Raw genomic sequence first — 12638 nt, 5'->3', positions numbered from 1 at the left:
AAGCATTACCATGAGGTAACATTATGCATGATGGAAACACTTTCAAGGAAAACTACCCCAGGTGGTACCCAGCAATGGAAATCCACCGTCGCACCAGGCGGCGCAAACAAACCTTCGGATTCTGGGGAGCTTGTACCAACATGCAAGATGGAGTCAGAGCCATCTGGTAGCCAGACTGATGACGTACTAACGACAAACACGACTAACCTAAAACAAAATCTAAGGACAAAGAAACATCACTATTTTGGAACTATCAACATACAGACTCTACTTAGGACAGGGAAATTAAAACGGACTTTGGATGAAATGGAAAATCAGAATATTCTAATACTAGCAGTGCAAGAGACGCGTTTTACTGATATTAATACGTTTGATTCAGAAAATTATAGAATCTTTAAGGGTAAACCTGGACGAAAAATTGGAAGAAATCTGCAGCAACTTGGCACAGCATTTTGTGTAAACAAAAGGGTTATTGACTCCGTAACGGACTTCTCTTCTCCTTCTGATAGACTCTCCACTGTAACACTGAAATGTGCAAACAAGAGATACACACTATTCAGTGCACACGCCCCCATAAATGAAGACAACAGAAACAATCCTGATAAGGTGAAAATATTCTGGGATCAATTGGAGAATGAATTGCTAAAGACGCCAAGCAATCATGTCAAAATTCTGATGGGTGATTTCAACGCGCAGGTTGGGAAAGAACGTCAGTTCCGAAAAATAGTAGGTGGTTATCCAGCTCACACCAGAACAAATACGAATGGGAAGAGACTTATTGACTTATGTGAGACATTCGATCTTAAATTAATGTCCACGTACTTCAAAAGACTGCCAAGGAAAAAGAAAACATGGTGCGCTCCACGGAAAGACCTAGGTGAATATCAACTGGACCATGTTGCAATTTCAAGGAGAAACACTAAAGAAATTATGAATGTGGTAGTACGGAAAGGAGCCAATCTTGACTCTGATCACTTCTTGACCCGCATAAAATTCAAGCCGTTACCACTAAACAAGAAGAGACTCTCTTCGAATGCGTCAATAAAAGTAAACCATGAAAAACTTCAAGAAAACAGAAACGACTTTCAAAGACGTATGCGGGAGAAGAAAATGGAGACTTGTGAGGATATTCGAGAGAATATGGCTAATATAGCTAAGGATGTTGCACCATTGCGACGAACTCGCAGACACCGATGGTGGACTACAGACTGTGATGTAGCAATTGATAGGAGAGCTGCAGCCTATAAAGCATGGTACGCAGATAAAACAGAAGATAAATTTGAGACATACAAAGAGGTACGCAAACAGACAGCAAAGATCCTCCGGCAAGCCAAAAGGAATCAAATATATGAAGAAATTCGAAGTATTGACACGGAATTTAAGAACAATACTAGAAACTTTTATAGGACCTTTAAAGAGCACATACATGGATATCAACCATCTACCATGGGATTTCGAAGGGAAGATGGAAAATTGGCAGTGAATAAGAATGAAAATTGTGAGATATTAGCTACATATTTTGAGAAATTGTTGAACTGTGAAAAACCTAAAAATAAATGGCCAAAAGAGGATCCAAAGCAACGGAATGAAAACTCAATACCCCCTGACGAAAAAGAACTCCGTGAAATAATTACAGACTTAAAGAACAACAAAGCTGCAGGGGAAGACTCTGTCACAGCAGAGATGCTGAAAAGTGGTGGAGAAATCGCAATAACAATTTTAAGGCGAGAAATGGAAAAGATATGGGAAATGGAGGTAATCCCTGAAGATTCGAAAAATGCTATCATTCATCCTCTACACAAAAAAGGTGATAGAGCAGATCCTAACAACTACCGCGGCATTTCCATCACATCTGTAACTTATAAGACACTCTCTAAAGCACTACAGAGGAGACTTGTGGAACAAGTGGATCATCAACTAGGCGAGTATCAAGCGGGATTTAGGAAGGGAAGATCATGCGTGGATCAAATCTGGAGTCTGAAACGTGTATTAGAGAATCATCTCTCAAAGGATCTGGTAGTCGTTTTTGTAGACTTTAAAAAGGCGTATGATTCAGTCGACAGGGAAGTGCTATTCAATATATTAGTGGAATTTGGAATTGACGCCAAAACAACAGCAATTATTAAGCAGACTTTAACTGGGACACATTCGAAAGTTAAGTTCATGGGAGAGAACTCCAAGCAGTTCAAAATTAAAACAGGAGTCAGGCAGGGTGATGGATTGTCACCAACTCTTTTCAACTGTGTGTTGGAGAAGATTATCCGGGAGTGGGAAAAAGAACTGGACAGAAAAGGATTACTTAACCAAGTATACATTGGAGGGTCAAAAAGTGGTGTCATGATTAATTGCCTTGCCTTTGCTGATAACGTTGCACTGCTATCTAGGAATACTGACACAGCAATAGAACAGCTGAATGTACTAAAACTACAAGCAGAAAAAGCAGGACTACAGATTTCTTTCGAAAAAACTAAATATATAACAAACATCAAAACAGCCCCTCGGTACCTGAAGACAGAACACGGTAAAATAGAAAGAGTTGATAGTTTTAAGTATTTGGGTGAAATAGTGCAATTGAAAACAAATGAAAGAGAAGCAAACAACACCACACGGGAGAAAATGGCTGCAGCTTTTCCTAGGACATATCCATATCCTATATACAAGAAGAAAACCATCTCCAGACGAGCTAAACTAAGGCACTACAATACAGTGATTAAAACGGAATGTCTGTATGCTAGTGAATGCCTCCAAATGACAGGAAAAGCGGGACTGAGAGAAGCTGAGAAATTTGAAAGAAAGATCCTTCGCAAAATAATGGGTCCAAAGATTGTGGATGGACAATATAGGCTGCGAGGAAGGGAAGAACTTTACCGAGACAATGAAAGGCTAACTGAGTCCATGAGAAAACGGAGACTTAAATTCTATGGGCATTTATTTAGAATGGATGAGAAGAGACTAACGAAAAGGATTTTCACAATACTAGACAGCAGACCTAAAGTGTCGGACAAATGGTTCAGGGAGGTGAGAAAGGATCTCAGACAGGTGGGACTAAATTCGGAAGACATCTCAAACCGAACAAAGTTTAGGTCAGTGATCGACAGATTTCAGGGATTCCATGACGAACCAAAACTTAACCGTGGGTGGACGGACGAAAGAAGACAGGCTGCCAGAGAGAGGATGCTGAAGTTCTGGGCTGTGAGGAAGGCTTCCAGAAACATGTAATTGTTATCTAACGTGGTCTCTAATGGCCGTAAACGAATATATAATAATAATAATAATAATAATAATAATAATAATAATAATAATAATAATAATAATAATAATAATAATAATAATAATAATTCAGAGAAGGTCAAAATAAGCTGGTTAGAGGAAATAAATCAGGACTTAAAAGAAATGAACATCACAGAAGATATCATCAGGAATCGCAAGGCTTTTGAGAATCTGGTTGCAAAGCACACGTTCACGGAAAAGGCTAAAAGAACCACAGGGAAACAATGGACGGAAGAATGCAAGAAACAGCATAGCGAGTTCATGAAGAGATTTTGGGAGGAGAAGAAGGAAGGAAAACCATCATCAAGCTAACAAGTTCCAACGCGCTCTGTAAACGGGCATAACGAAGAAATAATAATAATAATAGTGACTTTAATGCCCAACAAGGTCGTGAACAGAAGTACAGTAAAACCTGTCTTAACGGACACCTCTCATCGGCGGACACCCCTCATTGGCGGACACCCTTTATTACGGACACGAACACACCATAGCCACAAGAAACTCCCATTAAACCTCTCTTAACGGACACTTTCTTTTTCAAAAAATTCGGTATTGTGTCCTGTACAGTATGTATTCGCTTACTTTTTGCACAGGTGGTACTTCCAAGAATCACAGACACCGTAACTTTTGATCCAGGCTATACACATTCTTGGAAGGCAACACCAAGCTACGCTATCACTTCCAGAAGTTGTGTGATCTGACATGCTCGACAGCGCTGGAATTCGTACCTTCACTGTCAGGCTACTTTTCATTGACTCGTGGGCTTTTGATGCGTTCAATTTTACGTTAGTAAGTTTGTGTAAACATGGCTCTGAGGAAGTTTTTAACTTTAAAAGAAAAGGTAGGCATAATAGACTATCATAAACGTGAGAAGTGTGGTGTGCGTAAACTGTCTGAAGTGTTTAAGATTGGAAAGACACAGGCAGCTGAAATTGTGAAAAAGCAAGAGGAACTAGTGGAAGAATGGCATTTAAATGGCAACGAACAGCGCATAAAACTGTTTCAAAGTGGTAATGGAGCTTTCATTGACAAAGCAACGCTAGAGTGGTTCACTAAAATAAGTCAGAATGGCCCTGTGTCAGGTCCAATGATACAAGCAAAAGCGTTAGAATTCGCGACAGAATTAGGTATTGGAGATTTCAAAGCCTCGAATGGCTGGCTAGAAAGATTCAGAAAGCGACATGGTATCAACTTCAGAGTGATTTGCGGAGAATCATCCAGTGTTAATATGGAGATTGTTGACAACTGGCAAGAAAAAATACCTTCAATCATAGACGGGTATGCTCCAGAAAACATTTTGAATGCCGATGAAACTGGATTATTTTTCTGTGCTTTACCCGACAAAACTTTGTGTTTCAAAGGAAATCGTTGTACTGATGGAAAAGTTGCGAAAGAACGTCTTACGGTCTTGTTATGTGCAAGTATGAGTGGAGAACGGGAGGAGCCCCTTGTGATAGGAAAAGCTGCAAAACCAAGGTGTTTTAAAAATATGGACGTTACGAAGTTTGGCATTCAATGGAAAATGAATAGGAAAGCATAGATGACCAGAGAAATAATGACAGAGTGGCTAGGACAATTGGACAGAAAAATGATACGCCAGGAGCGAAAAGTGTTATTATTCCTCGATAATGCAGCATCGCATCCGGATAAAATTAAGTTGCAAAATGTGAAGATCGTCTTTCTCTCACCAAATGTAACATCAGTTTCTCAGCCGCTTGACCAAGGAGTGATCCAGAACTTCAAGGTTATGTACAGACAGTGATGAAGCACATAATATCCGAACTTAACGGGAATGAAGTAACCCTTCAAACACTGACAAAGGGGCTGAATGTTCTCCAAGCAATTTCATGGATAACCAATGCATGGAAAAACGTCACGGCCTCAACAATTCGTAACTGCTTTCTGAAAGCTGGGTTTCCCGCTAGTGGTGGACAGCCCGAAATAGAATCGGATACCCTTCCTGACAGCATGGAAACAACACAAGAGTTGATTAATGCAGCAGGTTACAATGTACAAGTGAACACCTATATCGGAATTGATTCAGAAATTCCAACAGAGTGTGAGAGTGGAACACGAAAATGATTCTTCAGTCAATCCAAGGGAAGAAAGACAAAAATGAAGATTCTGACGAAAGCGGGAGTGAAGTTGATGCTAATGGCGACTTCGAAGAAAATACGGAAATGAATGTGCTGCCAATAACCTCGTACAGTGAGGCTCTCGGCTTTGTTAAGCGACTGAAAGAATTCTATTATAAACAAAACGATGAAACAGGTGTAAATTTGACCCAGGATTTAATTGGACATCATGAAAACACCATTGCTAAACCGAAATGGACAAAACAAACGAACATTAAGGATGTTTTCAAGTGCTAATGTTTTACTGTACTGTGCTACAGATTGCTACATCTACATACTGATTTGAAGTTTCAAAAACTCATACCTTCTTCTTAATTTTAACATGGTGTACGGTAATAGTGTACAGTGTGCTCAACAGAGGTTGCCATAGAAGTGTTTTTGTCTCTTTCATACAGTGCATTGCAGCTGCAGCAGCCCATCTACAATTTTCTCATGTGAGTACAATGCAGTATATTGTACAATACTGTATACAGTATACAATTAAAGGTACATTTGCGAGAATTGTTAACACATACATTACATGGGTTATTGTGTTCCAACTTATGTTTAATGGTACCGGTTTCATAACCTCTCACGGGCGGACACCCCTTCATAACGGACATTTTTTCGGTCCCGAAGGTGTCCGTTATAGGAAGGTTTTACTGTACAAGAAAGTTATAGGAAATTACCCTGCTCACAAAAGAACCAATCCCAACGGCAAAAGACTGGTGTCCATCTGCGAAAATCACAACCTGCAGGTCATGTCGACCCACTTTCGCCATCTACCCAGAAAGCAAATGACTTGGCGTTCTTCCGTCCAAGCTCTTGGAGAGTTCCAAATTGATCATGTTGCAATCTCCAGGAGAAACAGCCCTGAGATTGTGAATGTCAAGGTAAAGAAAGGCATCAGTGTGGCCTCAGATCATTATATGTCTCTTATCAAATTCAAACCATTTCCCGCAAACACAAGGAAGACAACCAAACAGATCACACGCTTCGACAATGATAAACTTCGGCAAAGGGTCAAGGAGTTCCAGGAGAAGGCTAGACCAAATGACTGTGACTTTAACAATGCCAAAAGTCTCCTTGTTGAGGCCGCCAAAGACGTTGCAGAAATCCAGAGAAGCAAAAGGCATGCCTGGTGGAATGGTACCTGCGAATCAGTCCTCCAAGAAAGACTCAATGCGTGGAAACAGTACTACTCTACGAAATCAGAAAATGATTGGGAAACCTACAAAACCCAACGTGCCCAAGCAACTAGGGTGTTCAGAACTGAGAAACGTAAATGCGAAAAATCCCTCATTGAAAAGATAGAACAAAACCTTAGCAAGAATGAAAGCAGAGAGTACTACAGAGCCTTCAAACGCAAACTCACTGGCTATAAACCACCATCTCTATGCTTTGAGCAAAAGGACAGCACACTGGCGACGTCAAATGAAGAAAATTGCGGCATTCTGGCAGATTACTTCAAGAATTTACTTAATTGCTCTAAACCGCAAAGCGCCATTGAGACCAAGGAACCCTTACTCAGGTACCCAGATTCCAGACCACCCGACAGAGATGAAATCAAGCGCCACATTGCCCGTCTCAAAAATAACAAAGCGCTGGGGGAAGACTCAGTAGTAGCAGAACTATGGAAATATGCCCCAGAGGAATCACTTGATATCTTGCAAAAGCAAATAGAAGAAATTTGGAACAAGGAGATCCTACCCGAAGATTGAAAAATAGCTTTGATCCATCCATTACACAAAAAAGGCAGCTTGAAGAACATCAACAACTACAGAGCAATATCTTTGCTACCCGTGACTTACAAAATTCTATCACTTGCCATCCTGGAGCGTTTGGAAGCACAAGTCGAACATCAAATAGGTGAATACCAAGGAGGGTTCAGAAAAGGTCGCTCAACAGCTGAACAGATCCAAAATCTCAAAACAATCATCAGATATTGTACACTAAGGTCCAAGCAGTATGTGTCTGTCTTTGTGGACTTTAAGAAAGCGTACGACTCCATTGACCGGGAAGTCTTGCTAAACATCTTAAATGAATTTGGAGTTGATTTGAAACTGCTGGCATTAATTAGAGCCACCCTGACCGATACAAAATCCAAGGTGAAGTTCCACGGATGTCTCTCGCATTCCTTTGACATCAAAACAGGAGTCCGACAAGGTGATGGGCTATCCCCGATACTCTTCAACTGTGTTCTTGAAAAGATCATCAGAACCTGGCGGGTGAGATTACAGGAAATCAACCACAGTCCATTGAGAATAGGAACCAAATCCAAGGGGATCGCAACAGACTGCTTAGCATTTGCCGATGATATTGCTGTTCTCTCAAACGACATAGAAACCGCTAGAGCTCAAGTTGAAATTTTAAAGGAAATTGCCGAACAAACTGGTTTGCAGATATCGTTTGAGAAAACAGGAGTAATGACTAACGTCAAAGAGGCTCCACCAAAACTCCATACAAAATACAGGGACATCACCCGAGTAGACAAATTCAAATACCTGGGTGAGATCATCATGAAAAATGGACTGGACAAAGAAGCACTTCAGGAGCGAGTACGCAAACTGGAAATAGCCTACCAAACATCCCGCACAATCTACAACAAAAAATGCCTTTCCCAAAACACCAAGATACGTCACTATGAAACCGTTCTGAAGCCAGTAGTTCTATATGCAGCCGAAACCCTGTCTCTAAATGCCAACAAAGGACTCCTTGAAGAACTGGAGAAAAAATAACGCAAAATTGTGAGAGGAATGTTGGGATCAAAGTACAGAAATGGAATCCATCAAAAGAGATCCAACAAGGAAGTCTACAGCAAAATAGAGAAAATTACTGACACAATCAGAAAAAGACGGGCATGATTTTACGGTCATCTGAAAAGAATGGACGGAAGAAAGTTAACTAAAGAAATCTTTCACTTTTTTGATTCAAACCCCAAAACCACAATTCCCTGGTTTAGAAATACGGAAGAAGACCTGCAAATGCTACATATCTCAGCTAAAGACGCCCTTAACAGAGATCTCTTCCGCAAGAAAATATTGACGAACGGGCTAAACCGAGACGAGCAACCGAAGAGAAGACACAGTGCCCCTTGGACAGAGGAGCGTAAGCAGGCCCACTCACAAAGAATGAGGGAAATTTGGGCTCTAAAGAAGGCCAAGTTCAGTGTCAAATGCAACAAGACTTAACGTGGTCCTTGATGGCCCCAGCGAATTATATATATATATATATATATAATAATAATGATAATAATAATAATAATCAGTACTTGTTTTCTATAAATAAATGGTACTCTTTGTGAGGTCTGTGGCTCATTTTAAGAAATTCTGATCTTAAATAGGGTCTAATAATCAATGGCAGGTGAAATTTCCTGTATTTTTATGCTTGTAATCTGGTCGCCCTAGGTTATGACATCAAACTGAAGGACACCAGCTCAAACAATGAAAATTCTACCAAATCTATGTCAGGCAATACTTCAGTTCAATGACAATTCCTGAATTCTAGCTTGGTAATTTGAAAAGGTCACCGCCCATCTATTTTAGTTAACGTCATGATGCACCCTGTGGCAGAGATTTTATCCTTTAAGAAAGTGGCTATCTGAGATGTTTCCATGAGGCATTGAAGAAAGAAGAAGGGGGAGACAAAACTATATAACAGGTACATGTGACAGATGAGCAAGTGAGAGCGAGTGTCAGTAATAAATGCTAATTATGTATTGTAGGGAGCCTCAGTCCTGAATTATCACTTATCACTTCTTAATTTCGCCTTCGTAAATACTTTCACTTGACACTTGTCATGCTGATTAACTTTCTGTGACTGCTTGCAGCCAGCACTTCTAGTCCGGAATAGACCGACTTTTAAATCAAGACTTGTTAAGTCTTGTCATAAGTATAGTTAGACTTGGATATATTTTTATGTGATTTCCTTAACTTGGAAATATTCCTGTCTGCGATTCTCTCCATAAAACCAAACCTTATGGTGGTTTATATTGATGCACTCATGAGGCAGGACTGGTACAATTTTGGCAAGATGAACTACTGTACTACACGCGGTATACAGAACCACAAAAGGAGCCCAGATGAGAGAATCTACAATTGATGAGCCTTTGAGTAAATAGATGCAAGCCACCGCGTGACCTCTTTCATTTGTAATGGTTAACTTTAAATCTTTAATTTACGTAAAATTTCACTTCTCGGTACAATTTCATCATAAATAGGTATTTAGCTCTAAAATTTAAATCTGATCATGTTAATTCTCCTTGCTTCCTGTAAAGAAAGTACTTAATGATTAGTGTCCTGTCACCCCACTCCTGGGAAATACTGGAGTCTGTCTTTCTATTTATAACTTTTGTCTCAGAGCCTTCTGCTCTGGACTGGTACCTGTTCACCACAGAAAGATGAGTTCATGCTAAATTGGAGTGGGAAACCGCAGATATTGTTTTATATAAAACTTGTTTGTAATTGTCAAACTTAGCGTCCAGGTGTGTGACAAGTTCTAAGCATGTTACAACATTATTTCCTTTGGTACATCGTCACATGCCTTCTGTAGATCTATGAAACATGAACATAACGTCTTTTCCTCCCATAGCATTTTTCAATTACACTATTTGGTACATACTGAGTATCAGGGGATGTCCGGCTCCATGGCTAAATGGTTAGCGTGCTGGCCTGCCTTCGGTCACAGGGGTTCCGGGTTCGATTCCCGGCAGGGTTGGGAATTTTAACCACAATTGGTTAATTTTGCTGACACGGAGGCTGGGTGTATGTGTTGTCTTCATCACCATTTCATCCTCATCACGATTCGCAGGTCGCGTACGGGCGTCAAATCAAAAGACCTGCATCTGGCGAGCCGAACTTGTCCTCGGACACTCCCGGCACTAAAAGCCATACGCCATTTCATTTCATTTTATCAGGGGCTGAGAAATGATGGATGTAGAAGAACTGGGGTTGATAAGGAGAGAGCCTATATGTTCGTGGATGCCAGTGTTTGAATAACGTAAAAATTGTCCTTTTTCTTTAGTGTTTTCATGTTTGTCCTTGTCTCATCTTTCTTTTGCTCCCTTTTCCCATACTGACTTGCCATTAAGTTCATCCTGTTATATTATAATTTTCTTGTTTTACTCTCAATATATACTAGGTACATCAAATATAAACACAAATTTAAAATTAGTGTCTCCGGTAGCAAACGAAAATGGGTGGGGCTTTGAGAATCCTTTCAGATCTTGATGCGTCACACATCACACAGCGACCGCTCGCTTCAGTATGCCATGAGCAAGCAAGAGGTACACACATCTGTTGTGCAGTGTATCATGATCAAGTTTCTGGTTAAAGAAGGCACCAAAGCTTTGGAAATTTTGAATAGGCTCCGTGCACAGTTTGGGGACACAACTCTTTCAAAGACCCATGTGTATGAATGGCACAAACAATTTTTGGCAGGATGGGAAGAAGTGGAAAACGAGCCCCACCAAAGACAACCGCGGACAAGCATCTCTGCAGACAACATTTGTGCTGTACGTGATCTTATTGAAGGAGATAGGCGCATAAAAATTTCTGAAATTGCTTTACTCATACGAATAAGCTTTGGAAGGGTTCAAGCCATCGTCAGTGATGAACTCAACCTTCGTAAATTGTCTGCCTTGTGGGTTCCTCGTCTCCTCACCCAGCAACAAAAAAATTCCGCCAGGATGTTTGTCAGAGGTATCTGAATCGCTACAAGGAGGCAGGATATGAACATATGATTTTTTTGCGTCGCATTGTGACTTCTGATGAAACTTGGGTTCATCATTACACTCCGGAGTCAAAACAAGCAAGCATAGAGTGGTGGAAATGAGGTGCAGCTGACCCAGTCAACACCAAAACGCCTTTTTGCTGGAAAGGTGCTTGCAACTTTTTCTTGGGACTATGCAGGCATTTTGTTTGTGGATTTCTTGCATGAACGAAGGACAGTGAATGCAGCCAATTACTGCCATCTTTTTCTGAGGACAGCATAAATAAGTTGTCAATTTGATGGAAAAAATGTGTCTCAAATTCGGGAGACTATGTAGAAAAATGAGGTGCTTGTTGTGTATTTGTTGGTGGATTCAATAAAATTGTAAAAAAATAATTCCAATTTATATTTGATTCACCTAGTATTACTTAATGTTGACACTTGTTTGTTCCATTCCAATATTTATAAATTGCCTTTCAGATGAACACATGGAGTTGATGCAGAATGTGAGAATAATAAAGCTATAAATATGAAAATACTTTCATATTGTTCCACTGTCATATTTCTTCACTCTGCAGTGTTAATGGCCCCAATGAAATCTGTACTACAGATTAAGTAATTTCAGTTTCATTATATTGGGTGAATATGTTGTTTAGTACACAGGTTTTATTACCAATTCCATCTCACATAATGGTATTAAACTTTTCAGTGGAATGAACCCAACATGGTATTTGCTGTATATGATGTTACATCTGAGGCTTCTTTCAATTCCGTGAACCGATGGGTCTCCATGGTTCGAGATTATGTTCCAATTCGAGGAGCATCTAGTGCACCAGGTGTTCTTTTTGCCAATAAGATAGATCTGCTGGAAAGAAGATCTGTGAGCCCAAAAGCTGGGGCAGCATTAGCAGAGAAATTGGGACTTCATTATTTTGAAGGTTCAGCTGTAAGTACCAGTTTATTTTAACTAGTTGTAGTACCCGTCATTGATGGGACAATCATATAGCATGTGCAGAGTTATCTAACTCCCCGGCTACTTTCCGCCAATATTCAGGCAGGCTGTTTTACTTGGGTCACAGCAGTAATCTCATCTATTGCAGGTGAATGGCAGCAGATGAGACAAATCACATCACAACTATGGTCAATATAATATTATTATTGATAACTGTTATGAGCTTTCAATATTGTAGGCATTCACATTTAGTTTTCTTCCGACTCTGTGATATTTCGGCATCTTTCATGACTCCTTCTTGTCTTTTTCTTCATGCAATCGTTCCTTTATGATTTTTTCTTACTTTTTATAATCATTTCTACAAATTCCTTGTCAATATGAACCAGCATCCATGAGATTTTACACCTTAAGATAGTCATGACAAAAACCATCGCGAGTTAACACGATTGAACAGTATTTCCATGTTAGCAATTCTCGACGTTGATATGGACTAAACAAAAGTATAAATTCATGAATTCTATTATCATAGTCAGTACGGTAACTTATGGTTAAACTGTATAAGACATTCTTCTCTTCTTCTTCGTTTTGCCTCA

General features: G+C 40.0%; 1 protein-coding gene across 1 annotated transcript in view; it reads left to right on the top strand.

Moving 5' to 3' along the window:
* LOC136875873 (intraflagellar transport protein 27 homolog) overlaps window positions 1-12638 on the top strand; it is an 89876-nt gene that overhangs the window by 41820 nt on the left and 35418 nt on the right. The window contains exon 3 of the mRNA XM_067149494.1: window positions 11803-12039. Coding sequence (XP_067005595.1) covers window positions 11803-12039 — 237 coding nt within the window. The remainder of the gene's footprint in view (window positions 1-11802; window positions 12040-12638) is intronic.

The sequence above is a fragment of the Anabrus simplex genome, chromosome 6, assembly GCF_040414725.1.
Source record: "Anabrus simplex isolate iqAnaSimp1 chromosome 6, ASM4041472v1, whole genome shotgun sequence".
Taxonomy (NCBI): Eukaryota; Metazoa; Arthropoda; class Insecta; order Orthoptera; family Tettigoniidae; genus Anabrus; species Anabrus simplex.
Note: the sequence above shows the minus strand (reverse complement) of the source record. Positions and strands in the feature narration are given on the sequence as shown.